The sequence below is a fragment of the Dasypus novemcinctus genome, chromosome 21 (assembly GCF_030445035.2).
Source record: "Dasypus novemcinctus isolate mDasNov1 chromosome 21, mDasNov1.1.hap2, whole genome shotgun sequence".
Taxonomy (NCBI): domain Eukaryota; kingdom Metazoa; phylum Chordata; class Mammalia; order Cingulata; family Dasypodidae; genus Dasypus; species Dasypus novemcinctus.
The window spans coordinates 68,592,815-68,610,633 of record NC_080693.1 but is presented as its reverse complement, the minus strand read 5'-3'; the positions used below and the strand labels follow the sequence as shown (position 1 = coordinate 68,610,633).

At 43.5% G+C, this 17,819-nt stretch overlaps 1 protein-coding gene and 1 long non-coding RNA gene across 6 annotated transcripts in view; both read right to left on the bottom strand.

Moving 5' to 3' along the window:
- The window catches only part of MAP3K3 (mitogen-activated protein kinase kinase kinase 3), an 85,957-nt gene that overhangs the window by 9,237 nt on the left and 58,901 nt on the right, over positions 1–17,819 (bottom strand). For 3 of the 5 annotated variants that reach the window (XM_058284505.2, XM_058284507.2, XM_058284509.2), the window contains 2 exons: positions 3,910–4,043; positions 684–757 (listed from right to left, as the gene is read on the bottom strand). In XM_058284505.2, coding sequence (XP_058140488.1) covers positions 684–757; positions 3,910–4,043 — 208 coding nt within the window. The remainder of the gene's footprint in view (positions 1–683; positions 758–3,909; positions 4,044–17,819) is intronic. The other 2 variants (XM_058284506.2, XM_058284508.2) reach the window with 1 other exon arrangement.
- Positions 5,442–17,819, bottom strand: LOC131275077 (uncharacterized). The gene is made up of 2 exons (XR_009182517.2): positions 17,154–17,819; positions 5,442–16,700 (listed from the first exon to the last, which is right to left on the bottom strand). It is a non-coding gene; the product is annotated as an uncharacterized lncRNA (long non-coding RNA).

Below are 17,819 nucleotides of genomic sequence, written 5' to 3'. Positions count from 1 at the left end.
GGCATAACGAGGTCTAGGTGAGAGAGTAGCTGGGTGAGTGCCCAGACTGACTCAGAACATACCCCCACTGATGGGTGAATCAGGTTAGCAGAACCATTTGGGATGGAAGAGACAGCATTTATTTCCTTCCAAACTATAACAAGATTATACTCCAAGTAGGCAGTGTGGTAAGCCAGATACTCTGAATATTTTGTTTTCTAGTTTTTATATCCCAGTTTCCTTATTTCATCAGAAATACTTGGAGGAAAAAAAGGAAAGAAAACCCATGGCTGATAATTCTGTTTTTTTTTCCCCCAAAAAAACATTAAAAGTTAACTGTTTCTCAGTAAAGCTCACAGCAACAAAACACAAGAGGTCAAGTGCAGCATATACTACATGGAAAGTCAAACGTGTAAAGCACCTATAACAATACAGCAAGCATTTAATCATTGTGAACCACTAACTGTAAGGGATATTACTATTCATTTAATTATACAAACATAACATTCTCAAGGTGTTTGAGAAATTAAAGAGAAGGTGAGGAATCCCAGTAAGAGGTTTCTTTCCTGGAAGCATGACTTTTAACCATGGACCTGTGGACCAGTGTCTAGATCAGAGACCCACACTAGCTAACCCTGCCTCTTCAGCCCATCAGTTCCAGAAATGTGTATGGGCTAACCCCCAAACCAACCACAGTCCCATACCTGTCTGCTGACCTGTCCAGGGACTGGCAGCTTCCTGTCAGGGAATTCTCAGCACTGCTCAGGGGATCCAGCATCTGCAAGGCAAGTTATATAATAAAACCACAGTCCATCCCAATTTCTGGCAGGGGACCTAGGGCTTTAGGATCAGCAAAATATGAAATTGTGCAAAAATATGAAATTGCCTTTTTTCTCCTCTTGCAGTAGGAAAAATGGTTAGGAAGGCATCATTCTCCCCCCAGTCTGAAAAGCAGGTTTCCAGGGGGGAGAAAAATGTCTGGGTGGCATCCCATGGAGCTCTGCCAGGAGAGTAAAGCAGAAATGATGCTTTTCATTTGGCATTTTCTTGGCTTATTAACATTGGAGCTTGCCACTGGAGATGGCACTACCCTATAGAACTTCCAAGTGAGTCTGGTGGGACCTTAAGGCTGCTGTTTATACTGCATAATTTATAATTTACAAGGACAAGTATTGCCCACATATCACAGACAAGCCACTGTAAGCCTAGAAAGGTTGGGAGACTGATCTGAAGTCGAGTGCCTAGTCAGTACACAGCTGATACCAGAACAAAAATTTCCAATGTTTGGGTCTGATGCAGAGCCAACAGATTAAAATATTAAAATATTACCCTAGTTCTTGGTCAAATGCAATAATAAGAAGCTTGTAGAATAGTTTTTCCTCCAACTAATCTCCTGAAGGTCTTTCCCTTCATTTTCTTTTTAATAGGAGGAGGACCAAGGCATTCCCCAGCAGCCACCTTCCTTCACTAGAAATTACTCAAATACTTTACAGACCAGGCATTTGCAGTAAAAAAAGGGGCAAGGGAATAAGACAAGGGGGAGGGATAGAGACCAAAGACACTAAAACTCATTCGCAACTTCTGAGATTTTACAACCAAGACATCTCTAGAACAGTTAATGCCCAAAAGTGCCCCAACTAGAAAAAACAGAAAAGATGCCAGTAAAATGCCCAAATAAAAATCTGCAGCCAAAATCACTCAGGTCACGGCTCCAAACATGAATTTATCTGAAAAGCTAGAATACAGAAGAGAGAAGCATCAGCAATAAAAGGTTTCTTATAGCCCATACAGTTTGAATACACACAGACTGGCTACTGAGGGGAAAGAAAAGTTATAAGGATAAGATTTTTGTAAAATTTCCCCATTGAAGGTGCTGGCCCATCTTTTGGACATTTTACCCTTAAGAAATTTCCCCTTCCAAGAAATGTAAAAGATCAGATCTTTCTCCTCACAATCAAAGCAAGTCCATTGAAAAGACTTGAGAATGAAGATAAAGCCCATGCTTGCTAAGCTCAATGAGCCATTTTCATCAAGTAAACCACTGGTTAAAAAGTATGCCACTGGGAAACGGACTTTGGCCCAGTGGTTAGGGCGTCCGTCTACCATATGGGAGGTCCGCGGTTCAAGCCCCGGGCCTCCTTGACCCGTGTGGAGCTGGCCATGCGCAGTGCTGATGCGCGCAAGGAGTGCCGTGCCACGCAAGGGTGTCCCCCGCGTGGGGGAGCCCCACGCGCAAGGAGTGCGCCCGTGAGGAAAGCCGCCCAGCGTGAAAAGAAAGAGCAGCCTGCCCAGGAATGGCACCGCCCACACTTTCCGTGCCGCTGACGACAACAGAAGCGGACAAAGAGACAAGATGCAGCAAACAGACACCAAGAACAGACAACCAGGGGAGGGGGGGAAATTAAATAAATAAATAAATCTTTAAAAAAAAAAAAAAAAAAAAGTATGCCACTATAAAGGGTGAGCCACTGTGGTGGACACACCTTAAGAGTCCTTAAGAGGACTCTCCAATGACTCACACCATTGTATAATCCATTCTTCTTTAGTACAGATGGAACCTGTGACTTGCTTCTAGCCAATAAAATAGAGCAAAGGGGATGGGGAAAACACTCGATGATTATATTATATAAAGCTCTGCTTTTGCAGACTGGTGCAAAAGATTCTCTCACTGGCCTTGAAACAGCAAGTTGTCATGTTATGAGCAGCCTATGGAGAATGCCACATGGCAAGGAACTGCAGGCAGCCTCCAGGAGCTGAGAGTGGCCCCCTGCTGACAGACAGCAAGAAAATGGGGACCTCAGTCCTACAACCACAGGAACTAAATTCTGACAACAACTGTATGAGCCTGGAAGAGAACCCTAAGCTCTAGGAAGGAATGAAACCAGGCCAACACTGTGGCTGCAGTCTTGGGAGACACTGAGAAGAACCCCAGCTAAATCATGCCCAAACTCCTGACCCAAGGAAACTGTGAAATGATAAAAAGTATCTTGGTTTAAGCTGCCAAGTTTGTGGCAATTTGTTATAAAGCAAAAGAGAACAAATACAACTGTCTACCATAAAAGTTCACCTAAATTAAATAATTCTATGGTGTAATTTGGAAACAGTTTACTCTCTATTTTTTTTTTTTTAAAGATTTATTAATTTCTCTCCCCTTCCTTCCCCCCCCCGACCCAGCTGTCTGTTCTCTGTGTCTATTTGCTGCGTCATCGTCTTTGTCCGCTTCTGTTGTTGTCAGCGGCACGGGAATCTGTGTTTCTTTTTGTTGCGTCATCTTGCTGCGTCAGCTCTCCGTGTGGGTGGCACCATTCCTGGGCTGGCTGCACTTTCTTTTTTGTGCTGGGTGGCTCTCCTTATGGGGCACACTCCTTGCGCGTGGGGCTCCCCTATGCAGGGGACACCCCTGCGTGGCACGGCACTCCTTGCACGCATCAGCACTGCGCATGGGCCAGCTCCACACCGGTCAAGGAGGCCCGGGGTATGAACTGCAGACCTCCCATGTGGTAGGCGGACGCCCTAACCACTGGGCCAAGTCCGCTTCCCTACTCTCTACCTATTATCGAGAAATAGCAAAACTAAAATATGGCCAATGAAAAACAAAATCTTGCAATTTAGCTGCAGAAGTAAAGATGAGACAATTGGAAAAAAGTATGCAAATAGCAGAGTGATGTTCCACAGAGAGACGAGTGAGAGGAAGACAGAGGAGGAGAAATTTGTTGAGTATTCATCTAACACCAAGCAGCAAGGTAGATTAGATCTGGTCTTTGGCAGAGATATTTGGCCTCTTGAAAGGAAAATCCTTATTTGGGCAGACCTGGTTTACAAAAGAGCTATTGGATGGGGTTCAAGTCTCCCTGCTTTGCACCCTGTCCATAACATGCCTGGTTATAACCTTGGTCTGACACACCTCATGGTCATATCCCCCATACTCACGCACTGCTCGCTGGTCTCTGGGATGAATTCCCCCTCACTGTTGATGCTGGTATAGGACCCCTGCCGGGCAATGTGCTGCTGCCGCTCAGGCACATAGCCAGGGGGAGGTGAGCTTCGGCCTGGGTTCTGGGAACCTGGAGCATAAAAACAAGGCCTTTGATGACAGTGACTGGGACATGCAGCCTGAGAGCAGACACAGGGCCAGCTCAGTGACACTAGGCTCTAGAGGTCAGGAATGTGTCTCAGATGGGCCAAGGCCACCAAAGCCCAGCACACCCCATCTGCCCATTCTAATAGGAAGTTAGCTCCAGAGATGGCACAGGCACCAGGGCATTTATGACCAAGAATCTTGGAACAAAACATGAACCAGAATAAACTCTACTAAACTCACTTAAAGTGGCACTCACACCAGGGTTTTTTTTCCCACTTCATCTTTGAATACAGTAATTTCTTAATAATGCCACCTCTAATTCCTTCTCCCTCTAGAGCCCTGATGGATTTCTCACTACTCTCTCCCATTCTAGAAAGAAGCTAGGAAAATGGTCAATACATCGATCAGTACAGTTCTCTTGACTTTGGGTCTCAGCAGCATTTTGAGGCTGGGGTCTAGGGAAAGCAATGGCATATACCTGGGCATCTCTCTCCATCCTTCTCTGGGTCCTGTTTCTCCAGCCAGTTTCTCTCCTTACCTGTACTCTACCTGTTTCAAGTAAAAAGCATCTTCCAATGGACTGGCCAGGAACAAGAGGCTACTTCCTCCAACCATATCAACTCCCACTCTTTCTGGCTACCATGAGTAATAATATTATCTTGCATTTATGTAGTGCCTTACTTTTTGTTGGGTATTCATAGTAATTACATAGTAATTTGGTAGCTGGGTATTTAGGAAAGGCTCTCATTTTCATCATCCCTGCAAAGAGAGATTTGGCAAACATTTCCTGAGTGCCTACTATTTGCTGGGCATTCTGTATGGCTTTTTTACATTTGTTACTTAATACTTTCAACAATTCTGAGAGGTAAGTAAATGCTTTACTTAGCAGAAAATAAAACAGACTCAAAGAATTTTACATTTCTCAAAAGAAAACATAGTTTTAGGAAATAGCAATTAACCCTATTTTACAGTTGAGAGAAATCTCTTATCTATAAAGCCAAGTTACATGGCATTTACACCATATCAGCTTGTAAGATGGAGCAGTTTATGGTCCTAACACCACTGAATGACATAAGGTGTGCACAGATGCTCTTTTCATCTTTATAAATTGATTTATATTTACATTTTATATAAATGGAATCATACAATGTGTTACACAATGTATTAGTTCATAGTAAAACAATCATACAGTATTTGTCCTTTTGTGTCTGGTTTGCTTTGCTCAACATAATGTCCTCCATGTTCTAGATGCTTTTTTAAAAATTATTTTTAATAATCTCTCCTTGTTACTCTCCCCCCCCCACCCGCCCTGCTGTTTTTGCTGTCTGTATCCATTTGTTGTGTGACCTTCTGTATCTATTTCTCCTTTTGTCTTCTCTTCTTTTTCTCCTCTAGGATTCACTGGATTCAATCCTGGGGACCTGATATGGAGAGAGTTTCACTGTCAATTGCACCACCTCAGTTCCTGGTCTCTGCTGTGCTTCACCTTGACTCTTCCCTTGTCTCTCTTTTGTTGTGTCATCATCTTGTGGCGTGACTCACTTGTGCAGGCAATGGCACACCGCGTGGGCACTTGGCTTGCTGTGCAGTCACCCGGCTCACCGTGTGGGCACTCATGCAGCACTTGGCTTACCATGCAGGCACTGGCTCACCACGTGGGCACTCTCATGGGCACTTGGCTCACTGAGCAGGCACTTGGCTCACTGAGCAGGCACTTGGCTCACCATGCAGGCACTGCTTATCATGTAGGTACTCGCACAGGCACTCACCTCACCATGTGGACACTTGGCTCACCACATGGGCACTTGGCTCACCATGTGGGCAGTCACATAGGCACTTGGTTCACCACACGGGCACTGGCTCATCATGGGGGTACTGGCTCATCGTGCAGGCACTCACATGGGCACTCATCTCACCATGTGGACACTCGGCTCACCATGTGGGCACTTGGCTCACTGCGTGGGCACTCAGCTTGCCATGAGAGCACTGGCTCACTGTGCAGGCACACTTTCTCTTCTTTTCACCAGAAGGCCCCAAGGATCGAAACTAGGTCCTCCCATATGGTAGGCAGAGGCCTTACCACTTGAGCCACATCCGCTTCTCTCTAGATGCTTTTTAGGTCACTGAACAATGCTTTTCTGCCTAAGAATTTTGAATCACTTCTAGCTCACAGAAGGAGACAAGGGTAAGACTGGCAGTCTGTATCTTTTTCCTTTTCAAAGCACACTGAGCAAATCAAAAGATCCGAACTTCAGAAGGTTTAGAAAAGCTTTAATGATACTTACAAATATTTCTGGTTGTTTCAAAATTTAAGTACAGGGCTCTTATCCCGAGTCCTTTTCCTGTTCTGGGGGGAACAAATTTATTCTATTACGTAGAAAAGCAAAGCCATGAGAACCCGTATTACCTAATCTAATGCTCCCCACCTCTCCACTCCTCCCAGCAATTTCTCACTGGTTGGGTTCTTCAGTATAGTTCAGGGAGTGCAGCATTAGATATCATAGAATAGAACTGCAGGCAAGATGTTCTGTGAAATGGCTAAGGAAAAAAGAAAATGATTTTGATCGCTGGGTTTGGGAATTAGAGAAGACTTTGACTCATTCTACCCTGAAAATGGGATCAGCAAATGGCCAACCCCTTCCATCTTGATATAACCCTAGTTTATATCAACCCTAGTTATATTTCAGAAGGAAAATCTGGGATCCACAGTTCTGTTTTTTTGTTGTTAATATCTCCTCTCATTCAAAAGCTCATGTGGCATCCAAGAACATTCAGCTTGTGCTCTGGAAATGGAAGTTGTATACCAGGGACTAAACACCTACTGAGGAGGCTGGTAAAGACTCCAGTCACAGTTCTTTGAACATTCTGGGAGAGAGGGTGGGCCTAACATACTGCTGGTGTTTGGTAAAGCTTCCTGCGTTAGGGGTGCCTCCTCTGACTATTCCAATGACCCTCAGAAGGAAGAAAAATATCTTAATGGAGAAACCAAAGAATGGTAAGGTTGTTCTCTGAAAGACAGTTTCTAAGAAGGAGGCTAAACTATTATTTTCAATGTCCTTCAAGAACATGGCTCCTTCATTCCCTCACATGAAATCAGCTGTCTGGAATATATAGCTCATTCAGTTGTGCAGAAGACATTTTAGTGAATTTGCCACCAAGAAAGAACACCTCCAATCTCCTCTTGGAGGCATCAATCCAAATTCCCTTTGGGGACCATTGACAATTCCACTTCTTGGGGAGGAAGGCTAATATGGGTCCTTGATAATCTAGCTTCACCAGCGGACTCCAGAGCAGAGGCCAGAAACAAAATTGCTCTGAAAACAGGCACAGAATTTTACTGGATTTCCTAACACCTCACACACTGGGTAGAGACTCTCTATTCTGGGATCAAATACCTGAGCCATGCCTTTCACATGATTGCAGACAACAGCCCATGCAGGAAAGAATCAGTCCAAGTTTCTTTTCTAAGCCCTAACAGAAACCAAAGCTGCTCTAAGTATAAATTTAGGGATATTATGCCATGAACTAATAGAACAACAAAATCAGCCAAGGCAATTTTGAAACCATAATTTATTTCCAAAAAGGGAAGGCATGTTGCTCAACACAATGGCAGAAGACAGAATTCCTCCCTTAACTGGATGGGCCCTACACTCCCCGTGAGTGATCCATACAGAGGACGGGGATCCCCGCACGGGGAAATGTGACAGCCTTTCTGCCTGGAGCAGGAGGGAAGTTAATGTGGGATTTCTTGACAGCACAGGGGAAACATAGTGCCATATTCCATGCAGCTCAAATTTAGAGTTGCTCTGTCGGTAGTCATTCTCAAGTACAAATGGCATTTAACCAATAGAGGACTCTGAGGCAATGACAAGCTAGAGGTAAGGGAAAATCTGGGCAAAGAATAAGAAAGCCACTCCATTTTCTAGTGGCCCAGTTGTCCAAGACTCATGTACCTGCCACTTCCCTTGCCAATGTAGTGCAAAATTCCACTACAATTGTGAAAAAAGGGATTGTTTTCTTAAGCCCTACCATCAACAAAAACATAGAGCACTATTAATCTTTTGCTTATAAACATTAGCTTAGTGTCTGCTTCTCACTTCTGGCTCTAGATAACAAGGTCTACCTGGCTATCTACCATTTTGGTTGCCCACATGTTTCACGGAAATTCAGTCCATATGTTCTCAATATCTGTTAACAGCAGAAACAACTGTAAGGAGGTGAGCAGAATGTAATGAGAAAGGTCTGAGCTTTGGAATTAGATGAACATGAGTTCAGATCTGACTCTGCCACTCATAAGCTGTGTGATTTAAACTCTACCTCAATTTCCTAACCTGCAAAAATAAGGAGACCTATCTACCTCATAAACATTTTTGGAAGTTATTAATATGGTGAGCATAGGTATACATTACATATAGTGCTACCTCATAATAGGAACTCAACAGAATTCCATTAGTTTCCTTCGCTTTATATGATAGTTATAATGGGTTAGATTCAAGATCTGGTCTATCCTTCTTGTATGCCTTCCTGTACTTCAGAAGCTAATCGCTAAAAACTATTAATATATTTCTAAGACTCCCTTGAGGTTCAGCCAATCAGATGTAGTTATGTGAGATTTAGAAGGTTTTCTCCTATTCCTGCTATTTCTGGGCAAAGCCATGGAAGCCTTTGGTTTTTCTGCAGCACCATCAACAGAGAAACACATCTGGTTTCCAACCTTGCCGGTATCAAGAGATAGGTACAAGCATCCCCATGTAAAAGATGTGGACCAGAGCAGAAACAGGATGATTCTAGAGATCCCAATTGTGGCAGCAGCAGTGTGCTTCTGGATCTGCTGGTGGGTTCCTGAGTACAGAAGAGGGAGCAGTTGCCTTGTTAGTCCAGTTCTGTGGGCTGACTGTAGAGTCAGTTTCTCTCACTCTCCCCATGATTCCATAAGCCAGAATGTGTACAAATCTCTTCCTCCTGAAACTAGCTGGAGTGAATTCTCTTCTGTGCCACCAAATCCTGACTAATATACTCTGGAATGAAAAGGTATTATACATTTTACTGAGTACAAATAAAAATGCCTCTTGTAAGGGATTGGTTAGAGAGAAAGAAAAACACGTATCGATAAAATCGTTGACACTGGTCAAAACTATCCCCAGTCAGTTACATGGACTGTTTGGGATCAGAACTCCCTGGGACAGAATGCTCAGGGCCCACTTGACTCCCATTATCTCCTTTACCAGCTGCTGTGAACTCTCCCCTGGTTTTGCAGGTGGAAGGGGACTAGCTCACATGAGGCCAGCAGTACTGACCCAGGAGGGCTTGGGGGAGAATAGCAAAGGTTTTCTAAGCTTTTATTTCCAGCCAGAGACTTTCACTTTTTCCAATACACATTGCTGCCTGCCGAGAGCCAGCCTTGTTATCTGATGGGCAGTAGGCCAGGGGCTATTGTGCACAGGTCCACAGCTTTGGGCAGGAAAGGGAAGTCTCCCCAAACCAATGGCTATCAGAGGAAGCGAATGGAAAAACTAGGAGTTGGCAGAACTGCTCCAGAGCATTTTCAGTTTTGTTTTTATCTTCATTTCAGAAACTGGAAGCCAATGAGATGCACAAAGGCAGTAGAGAACAAGTGAGACTGGGAGCTGAACAGACAGGATAATGGGCCATTAAGACTCACTGATGCTCATATATTTACCAGCAGCGAAAAAAGTGAGGCTCAGTCAGACAGTACAAACCACAGTGCATTCAAAACACAGTTCATTCCATGGGTCTCAGAAGGCAGGCAGGCACAGATATCAGGTTCTTTAAGACACCCTTCCTTGGCATTCCAGCCTGATCTTGCCATGGCACCCCATCAAGCTATGGATGCCAAGAGGCCCCATCTCAACACTGGCTGAAGCAAAGAAGCATAGTAGCAATCATCTGTTCAGAGTGGCCCACAACTTCTCATGAAGGTAAGGTCATTCTATACGTAGGAGAAAGACAGGTATTTAAGTTGCTAGCTGTCCACACTCCTCCCAGGCATGCCAGTTCCCTGCTAGCCTCCTCAACCCAGAGAAGCACAGCTGGAGAAAAACTCTTATTCTAAGATATGGTGGTTCTTTCGCTTTGTACTCTGACTCAAAGCCGAAAAACAGGTTCTCAGATCATAGCCTTTCTCAAGGAGAATCCTCATCAGGAAGCTGCCTCCACAGGGAGTTCTTTGGGTCAGTGTTAATGTGCAGGTCACTACAAGTACAAAGAGATAGCCTTTTCTTTTTTTTTTTTTTTTGCCATCAACTATCTTGTCTAAATCCTTTTTATTTCTGGGGGGCAGATCACGGCAGAAGGAATCACATCTTTCTTCCTCAATAGAAAATCTAAACCAATTATTTCCCTAGGCATTCTTCAATGCTCACACTGGTGGGCATTGCTCTGCAGAACAGTGCTCCCCAACATTTTCATCTCCAAAGACCCAAGGACATCCTATATGTTTCAACTTTCAAAATTTACATTTTAATTTGAAGTTGGTACCACCATGAAACAGTTTCTAGTCTAATTTAGCATCACAGAAGAATTTTTTTTAAAAGGGAGGAAAAAAAAAAAAACTTTTGGAAGTGAAGGAAGACGCCCATTTTGCTCTTGTGTGTCACTACCTCTGGTCAAACCTGGACCTAAGTCAGAAGTCTGTACTATGCACAGCTTTCTAACTCTTAACTGCCCAGTTATTGGTGTAAGTCATCTCATCCTTTCAAAATTCCTTTTTCTCCTTTGCTTTCAATTTTCTTCCTCATCTCAGGGGGGAAAGGGGTTCTTTTTCCTTTCCAAGGTGTTGAAAGTTCTACCTGGGGTCCTGATTCACCCCCTGTGGGAGTCAGTTCCCACTGGTTTCTTTCCATCACCTTCAGAGGTTCCTTTTCACTGTCTCTCTCTTTTTTTTTTCTTTTCTGGTTTCGTTTTTTAAAATTTTTTATTTTTTTAATATTACATTTAAAAAATATGAGATCCCCATATACCCCCCACCCCCTTCACCCCACTCCTCCCCCCATAACAACAATCTCCTCCATTATCATGAGACATTCATTGCATTTGGTGAATACATCTCTGAGCACCACTGCACCTCATGGTCAATAGTCCACACCATAGCTCACACTCTCCCACAGTCCAACCAGTGGGCCATGGGAGGACATACAATGTCCGATAACTGTCCCTGCAGCACCACCCAGGACAGCTCCAAGTCCCGAAAACGCCCCCACATCTCATTTCTTCCTCCCATTCCCTACCCCCAGCAGCCACCATGGCAACTTTCTCCACACCAATGCCACATTTTCTTCAATTACTAATCACAATAGTTCATGAATAGAATATCAGTAAGTCCACTCTAATCCATACTCTATTCCTCCATCCTGTGGACCTTGGAATGGTTGTGTCCACTCCACATCTATATCAAGAGGGGCCTTAGATTCCACATGGATGCTGTTTTCCACTGTCTCTTGTCCTTCTCTTCATAAACATGCTCAGATCTCTAGTCTACAAATATCCTGACCTCAGTTCTTCTGCTCCTTTAAGCCACTAGCTTACCTTCTCTTTTCTTTCACTGCCAAACTCCTTGAAAGACCTGACTGCCTCCATTCACTGGCTACCCACTCCTTGGAGTTTGCAATCTGGCTGCTTCACCATAGGACTCAGTGGCAATCCAAGAAGAAAGATGTGCTAAGAACAGAGGCAAAGGCATTTAAGAAGATGCACTAGACCAAATGGGAGTCAGAATGTGGCAGGGACAAGATCTTTAGTTGAGGTTTGGCTACATGGCTTTAAGGCACCACCTAAGTATTATAAAGGAAATGGTGCTTGACTGAGGCCTTAAAAGGTGGGTAGAATTTCCGTAGGCAAAGATGTGAGCGAGGGCACCTTCATACAGGGAAATTCCACCTGCCTTGCCTGGCCATCTCCCCCCAAAAAGTTTGACCTTTGAGTTAACTCATTACCTAGGTGTTTTCGTTTGTTTGTTTGTTTTAAGCATGAGCTAATTTAACAGACTAAATGGCTTGAAAAAAATTAGAATTTGAGGTATGCTATGATGGAAAAAACAAAGGTTGAACATAAAAGGTGGTTTCAAATATACAGAGCTGTCTAAAATGGATTGGGATACTGGGGATACTTGCCTATCATTGAAAATGTTGCAATGGGAGATGAATGACCTGCAAGTTGCAGTTTCTGTTTAATGCTCACAGGCATGTTAATGTTGATGGGGAAGGAGGGCAAAGAACTCAATGGTGGGAGGTTGAACTTGAAGGCTTACAAACCAGAGACTTCTTTCTTCTTTGACCCCATTTCTACTGTGCTTCTCCTAGCCCCTACTTTAACCTTGACTCCTCTCTTTTCCTGTTTCCGTCTCCTGCCAGATGACCTTATACCACATCAGCACACCAAGCACTCAGAAATTTGTGGATGAATTTGACAAGTTAATGTTTCTTACCTCTGGTCTGTCCTTTCCACCTCACGGATACTATGCAAGGCCTTCTCCCCACACTCTCCCAATTTCCCTCCTACTTCTCTGGTCACTCCTTTCCTGTGTCCTTTGCAGGCTCATCCTCCTCTAACTAGCCACTATGTGCTTGGGTTCCTAAGGCTCAGTGCTGGGCCCTAATCTCTTCTCATTCTATAGTCTCTACAGTCTAATGCTATAGTCTATAGTGTTCTCATCTGGCCCTGTGGTTTCAATTTGAAAATTTCCAACTTTTTCCTCTAGCCCTGATTTTCTTGCCTCTGAGCTAGAGACCTGTATATCTATCTAATTGCTCATTTAACATCTCTTCTTGGCTATCTCAAAGGCACCTCAAATTCAACATGGCTATCTGCACACACCTGCACAGCAAAAGGTGACTATCAAAGAATGAATGGATAAGGAAATTTGGTATACATACAATGGAATATTCAGCCATGAAAGGAATGATGTTCTGGTGCAAGTGACAATATGGATGAACCTTGAAGACCTCATGCTGAATGAAATAAGCAAAATATGCAAATTCATATAGTCAGAAAGAAGAATAGAGGTTACCAGGATCAGAAGTGGGGTAGGATAGGGGACTTAATGCTTAACTAGTAGAAAGCTTCTGTTTGGGTGATAAAAAAATTCTGGTAATGGATGGTGTTGATGGTTGGTAGCACAATATTGTAAATGTAATAAATTGTATACACCATTGAATTGTATACTTGGAAGTGGTTAAAATGGGAAATTTTATGTTGCATATATGTTACCACTATCAAAAAAAAAACCCAGAAAATTATACAAAACAGAAAGTAAACCCTAATACACACTATGGATTTTAGTTAATAATGTAACTACAGTAAAACTGATTCATCGGTTGGAATAAATGTACCACACTAATCCAAAATGTTAATAATAGGGAAAACTGTATGTGCGTGTGTGTGTGTGGGGCACATGGGAATTCTGTACTTTCTATCTGACTTTTCTGTGAAAGAGGTTGTTGATGTGGGAGGAGTGGAGGGGGGTGGGGGGTTTATGGGGACCTCTTACATTTTTTGAATGTAACATTTAAAAAAATAAAGAGAAAAAATAAATAAAAAAAGTAGGGCAGCAGACTTAGCCCAGTGGTTAGGGCGTCCGTCTGCCACATGGGAGATCCGCGGTTCAAACCCCTGGCCTCCTTGACCAGTGTGCAGCTGGCCCATGCGCAGTGCTGATGCGCGCAAGGAGTGCCGTGCCATGCAGGGGTGTCCCCCGTGTTGGGGAGCCCCACGCGCAAAGAGTGCGCCCCGTAAGGAGAGCCGCCCTGCGTGAAAGAAAGTGCAGCCTGCCCAGGAATGGTGTGGCACACACGAAGAGCTGACACAACAAGATGACGCAACAAAAAGAAACACAGATTCCCATGCCGCTGACAACAACAGAATCGGACAAAGAAGACGATGCAGCAAAATAGACACAGAGAACAGACAACTGAGGCGGGGCGTGGAGGGGGGAAGGGGAGAGAAATAAATAAATAAATCTTTTTTTTTTTTTTTTTAAAGTAAGTTGAAAAAAAAAATTCAACATATCTAAAATATTCTATCCTGGTACCTGAAACCTGGCCCTCTTCCAGTATTTCTGCCTAAGTAATTTATTTGGATCTGTAAACCAGATCCAATGCCATTTACTTGGATCTGTAAACCAGTAACTTTTACCTCCCTTTCCCTCCACCCCTGCAAATTCAATACAATACCACAGTGGTCCATAAATGTTTTGATGGTAGAATACTTTTACACTTTAAAAATTGGGGATCCCAAAGCATTTTATTTATATGAATTATGTCTATTGATATTTACTATATTAGAAATTAAAAATCAGAAATTGGGGTGCAGGTATAGCTCAGCAGGTTGAGCACCTGCTTCCCACGTACAAGGTCTGGGGTTCAATCCCCAGGACTTCCTAAAAAAAAAAAAAAAATCAGAAGTTTTTGAAACACAGTAGTAAGCAATCATACATTCCATTAGCCATCAGAGCAATGACATCATTTCTGGAAAACCCCACTGTATACTCATGAGAGAATGAGAGTGAAAAAGGCAAATCCCATTTTAGTATTATTATGAAAATAATTATGACATTGCAGACCCCCTAAAAGGGTCTCAGAGTCCCCCCACCAGGGTTCCCAGACCATCACACTTTTAAAAACCAATGCAGTGCCACGTTCTGTTAGTTTCACCTTCTAAATGACTCTCAATCTATCACAATTCAGCCTGCTCTTTCCTCTCTTCACTACTGTCACCATCCTAATCTAAGCTTCCATCTTCTTTCACCTGGGCCACTGCAATAGGCTAATATGGGCTACCTTGTATCCATTCTCATCCCCTTTCAATCTGCTCTCCACCCTGAAGCCAGAGTGATCTTTTTAAGATACGAATCTGAATACATCAGACCAACCAATGTTACTCACTTCAAAACCCTAAAGTAGTTTCTCCACTACTTTCATGATAATGATCAAAATCTTTATGATGGTTTAAAAAGTTTGGCCTTCCTCCCTAGCCTCATTTGTGGCATTCTCCACCTTGTTCTCAGCTCTTTAGCCATCAGGTCTTCTTTTTCAAACCCTCCCCTGCCATCAGGCCTTTGCACATGTAGCTCCTCTGCCTAGACCTTCCCGCCCCCCATTCCCTTTGTCTAACTACCTCTCAAGCTTCAGGTCAAAGCCTAAGGCTTTCCTGACCCCAAGATCAGGTCACATCCCTCTGTTATACATTTTCGCAGCACCACATACCTTTTAATCACAGCTTAAATTATACTTTAATCATGGCATGACAAGTAATTATCTTCTCAATGGTCTATTAAGTCTGCAGGGACAAGACAGGATCCATGCCTTTTCTGCTCCCTATGTTTCTGGAACACGGTACTTTGGTAATTATTCTTGAATGAATAAACGAATGAATAAATTAAAATACAGTTTGATGGGGAGAGAGAGAAGATAACAAGATAATGTGATAAGCACTATAATGGCAATGCGCATAAGAGGCAAACATTTCAGTGGCTCTATCACTTCTCTTGCCAGAAATCCCATACCCTCCATACTCTCCACCACTAGGGATTCTCTACCCCATCACGTTCTTCAGGGACCGTGCCTGGCAGCTGCTGCTCTTTACTATGCCTGGAATACCTGTCTCTGCTCCATGCTCAGTAAATCTTCCTTTGGGTATCAGCTCTGATGTTACCTCTTCTGGGAAAGTCCTTCTCCTAACTCCTGGACAGAGTTGGTTATTGCCTCCTCTGTGCTCCCACAGCACTCTTGCTCTCATACATGCCTTCACTAAAGCATTCACTCCTGCTTAAGAGCTAGTATATAACGTTTGCCGAATGAAGGAACCAGGATCTAGTGTGCTTGGAGGTTATGTTGCCTATCCTCTAGATAATCAGAAACTACTTCAAAACACTCTGATTCTTCAGCATTCTTAGTCAGGAAAATTCCATTTATGGTTCCTTCCAAGGTGGGTAAAAGGTCCAAATGGCCCGGCATTTAGCCCCAGCTTCCATACACAAATTAGATTCCTGCTTAGGAGAAAGTGGTCCAGTCACTACCCTACGCCAATCACTACTTGCTTTACACACAAACGATGCTGCTCTCCCTACTCCCTTGATCTCCACAAGGGCTAAATAACAGAGGGCAAACTAGCAGAGCTTCCCAGGCTCCAGGGTACCCAGATTCCAGGGCCAGAGATACTCTTATAGGGTCTCCTTGCTGGGGTGCTCATATTCTCTCCTCAATCAGCTCACTGAAAACACAGCCACCAATTATCCACAATGTTAGAGAAATGTGGAACTCATATAGACTTTCTACTTCCCAACACTTTCTATCAGTGCTTGCCTGTATTCCACAAAGTACTCAATGAGATAAAATCAGTACCTTGGTAACATTTTTCCTGCAATTCCCTCAGGAGGCACATCACTCACATACAAGCTTAACAACAAGACCAATGCTGAGATCTTGGGAAGATGAGCATTAGGATCTTCAGAGCAGTTCGTTTTGATGCAATTTTACCTACAGGACAAGAGCATTCTTGGCTTCCTAGCCGCAGCAGGGGTTCCAGCAACATTAGGGCAATCGTTTCAACACAATTGTTTGGTAAGGCCAGATCATCCTCTTGATACAAATTCCGCTATTTAAGAAATGGGTTTTCTCTCCAAACTCTGGGAAAAGGAAACCAGAACATCACTAAGTTATCTGGTTTAATGCACAGACCTGATTCAGACTCCTGTCCCCAGGAGGCCTAATACCAGCTACATAGCTTTCTTACTAGTTAGTCAACTACACAATCTCCTGTTCTTAGACAATTTAGCTTGACTCTCCAAGGATTACAGTGGCCAACATCATCTTTGAAGCATGAAGAAGGTTAAAGTTAAAACTCAGACTTGAACCTGATACCTAACTTCACAAGTTCCTAGTCCTTTGGGAAAAATGGCCAAGAACAGTCAAGTATAGTCAAGAATGGAGGAATCCAAGCAGACGTTTGATGAGATCACTTTTTAAAAAAATTTCCCGCCCGCTTGCGGCTTGCTTATTGTTTGCTCTCTGTGTTCATTTGTTGCATGCTCTTCTCTGTTTTTACTTGTCTCCCCCTTTTTTTTTTTACGTTGCATCACCTTGCTGAGTCGGCTCTTCGCGGTGCTTGTGGGCCGGCAGCATTCCATGGCGCTTGCGGGTCGGTGGCTCTCTGCAGCATGTGGCCAAGCCTGTCTTCACAGGGAGGCCCAGGGCTGGGAACTCAGGGCCTCCCATATGGTAGATGGGAGCCCAATCAATTGAGCCACAGCCACTTCCCATGAGATCACTTTTTCAAGGGACACTGAAAAGGAACTTAATCATGCTATTACACCATTATACTGTAAACTTCTTGAGGGTCAGTACACTGTTCCACTCATTTCTCTACTCCTCTTACCCAAATAAAGACACGGAAGATTACTCTATACAAAGCAATAGCCAATAAATGTCTAATGGTTGGGTTTTTTTGTTTGTTTTTTGAGGTACCAGGGCCAGGAATTGAACCCAGGGACCTTGTAAGTGGGGGCTGGTGTTCAACCACTGAGCCACACCAGCTCCCGAGTTGGTTTTTTTATTTTCTTGTTGTTTGTTTTTGTTTTTAGGAGGCACTGGGAACTGAACCTAGGACCTCCCATGAGGGAAGCAGGTGCTCATCTGCCTTAGCCACATCTGCTCCCTGATGATTGAATTTTTATCAATAAATATCTGTTAATTTTTTAAAAATGTAGACAGATAAATTAGATGAGAAGGAGAAAAAGGGGTAAAAT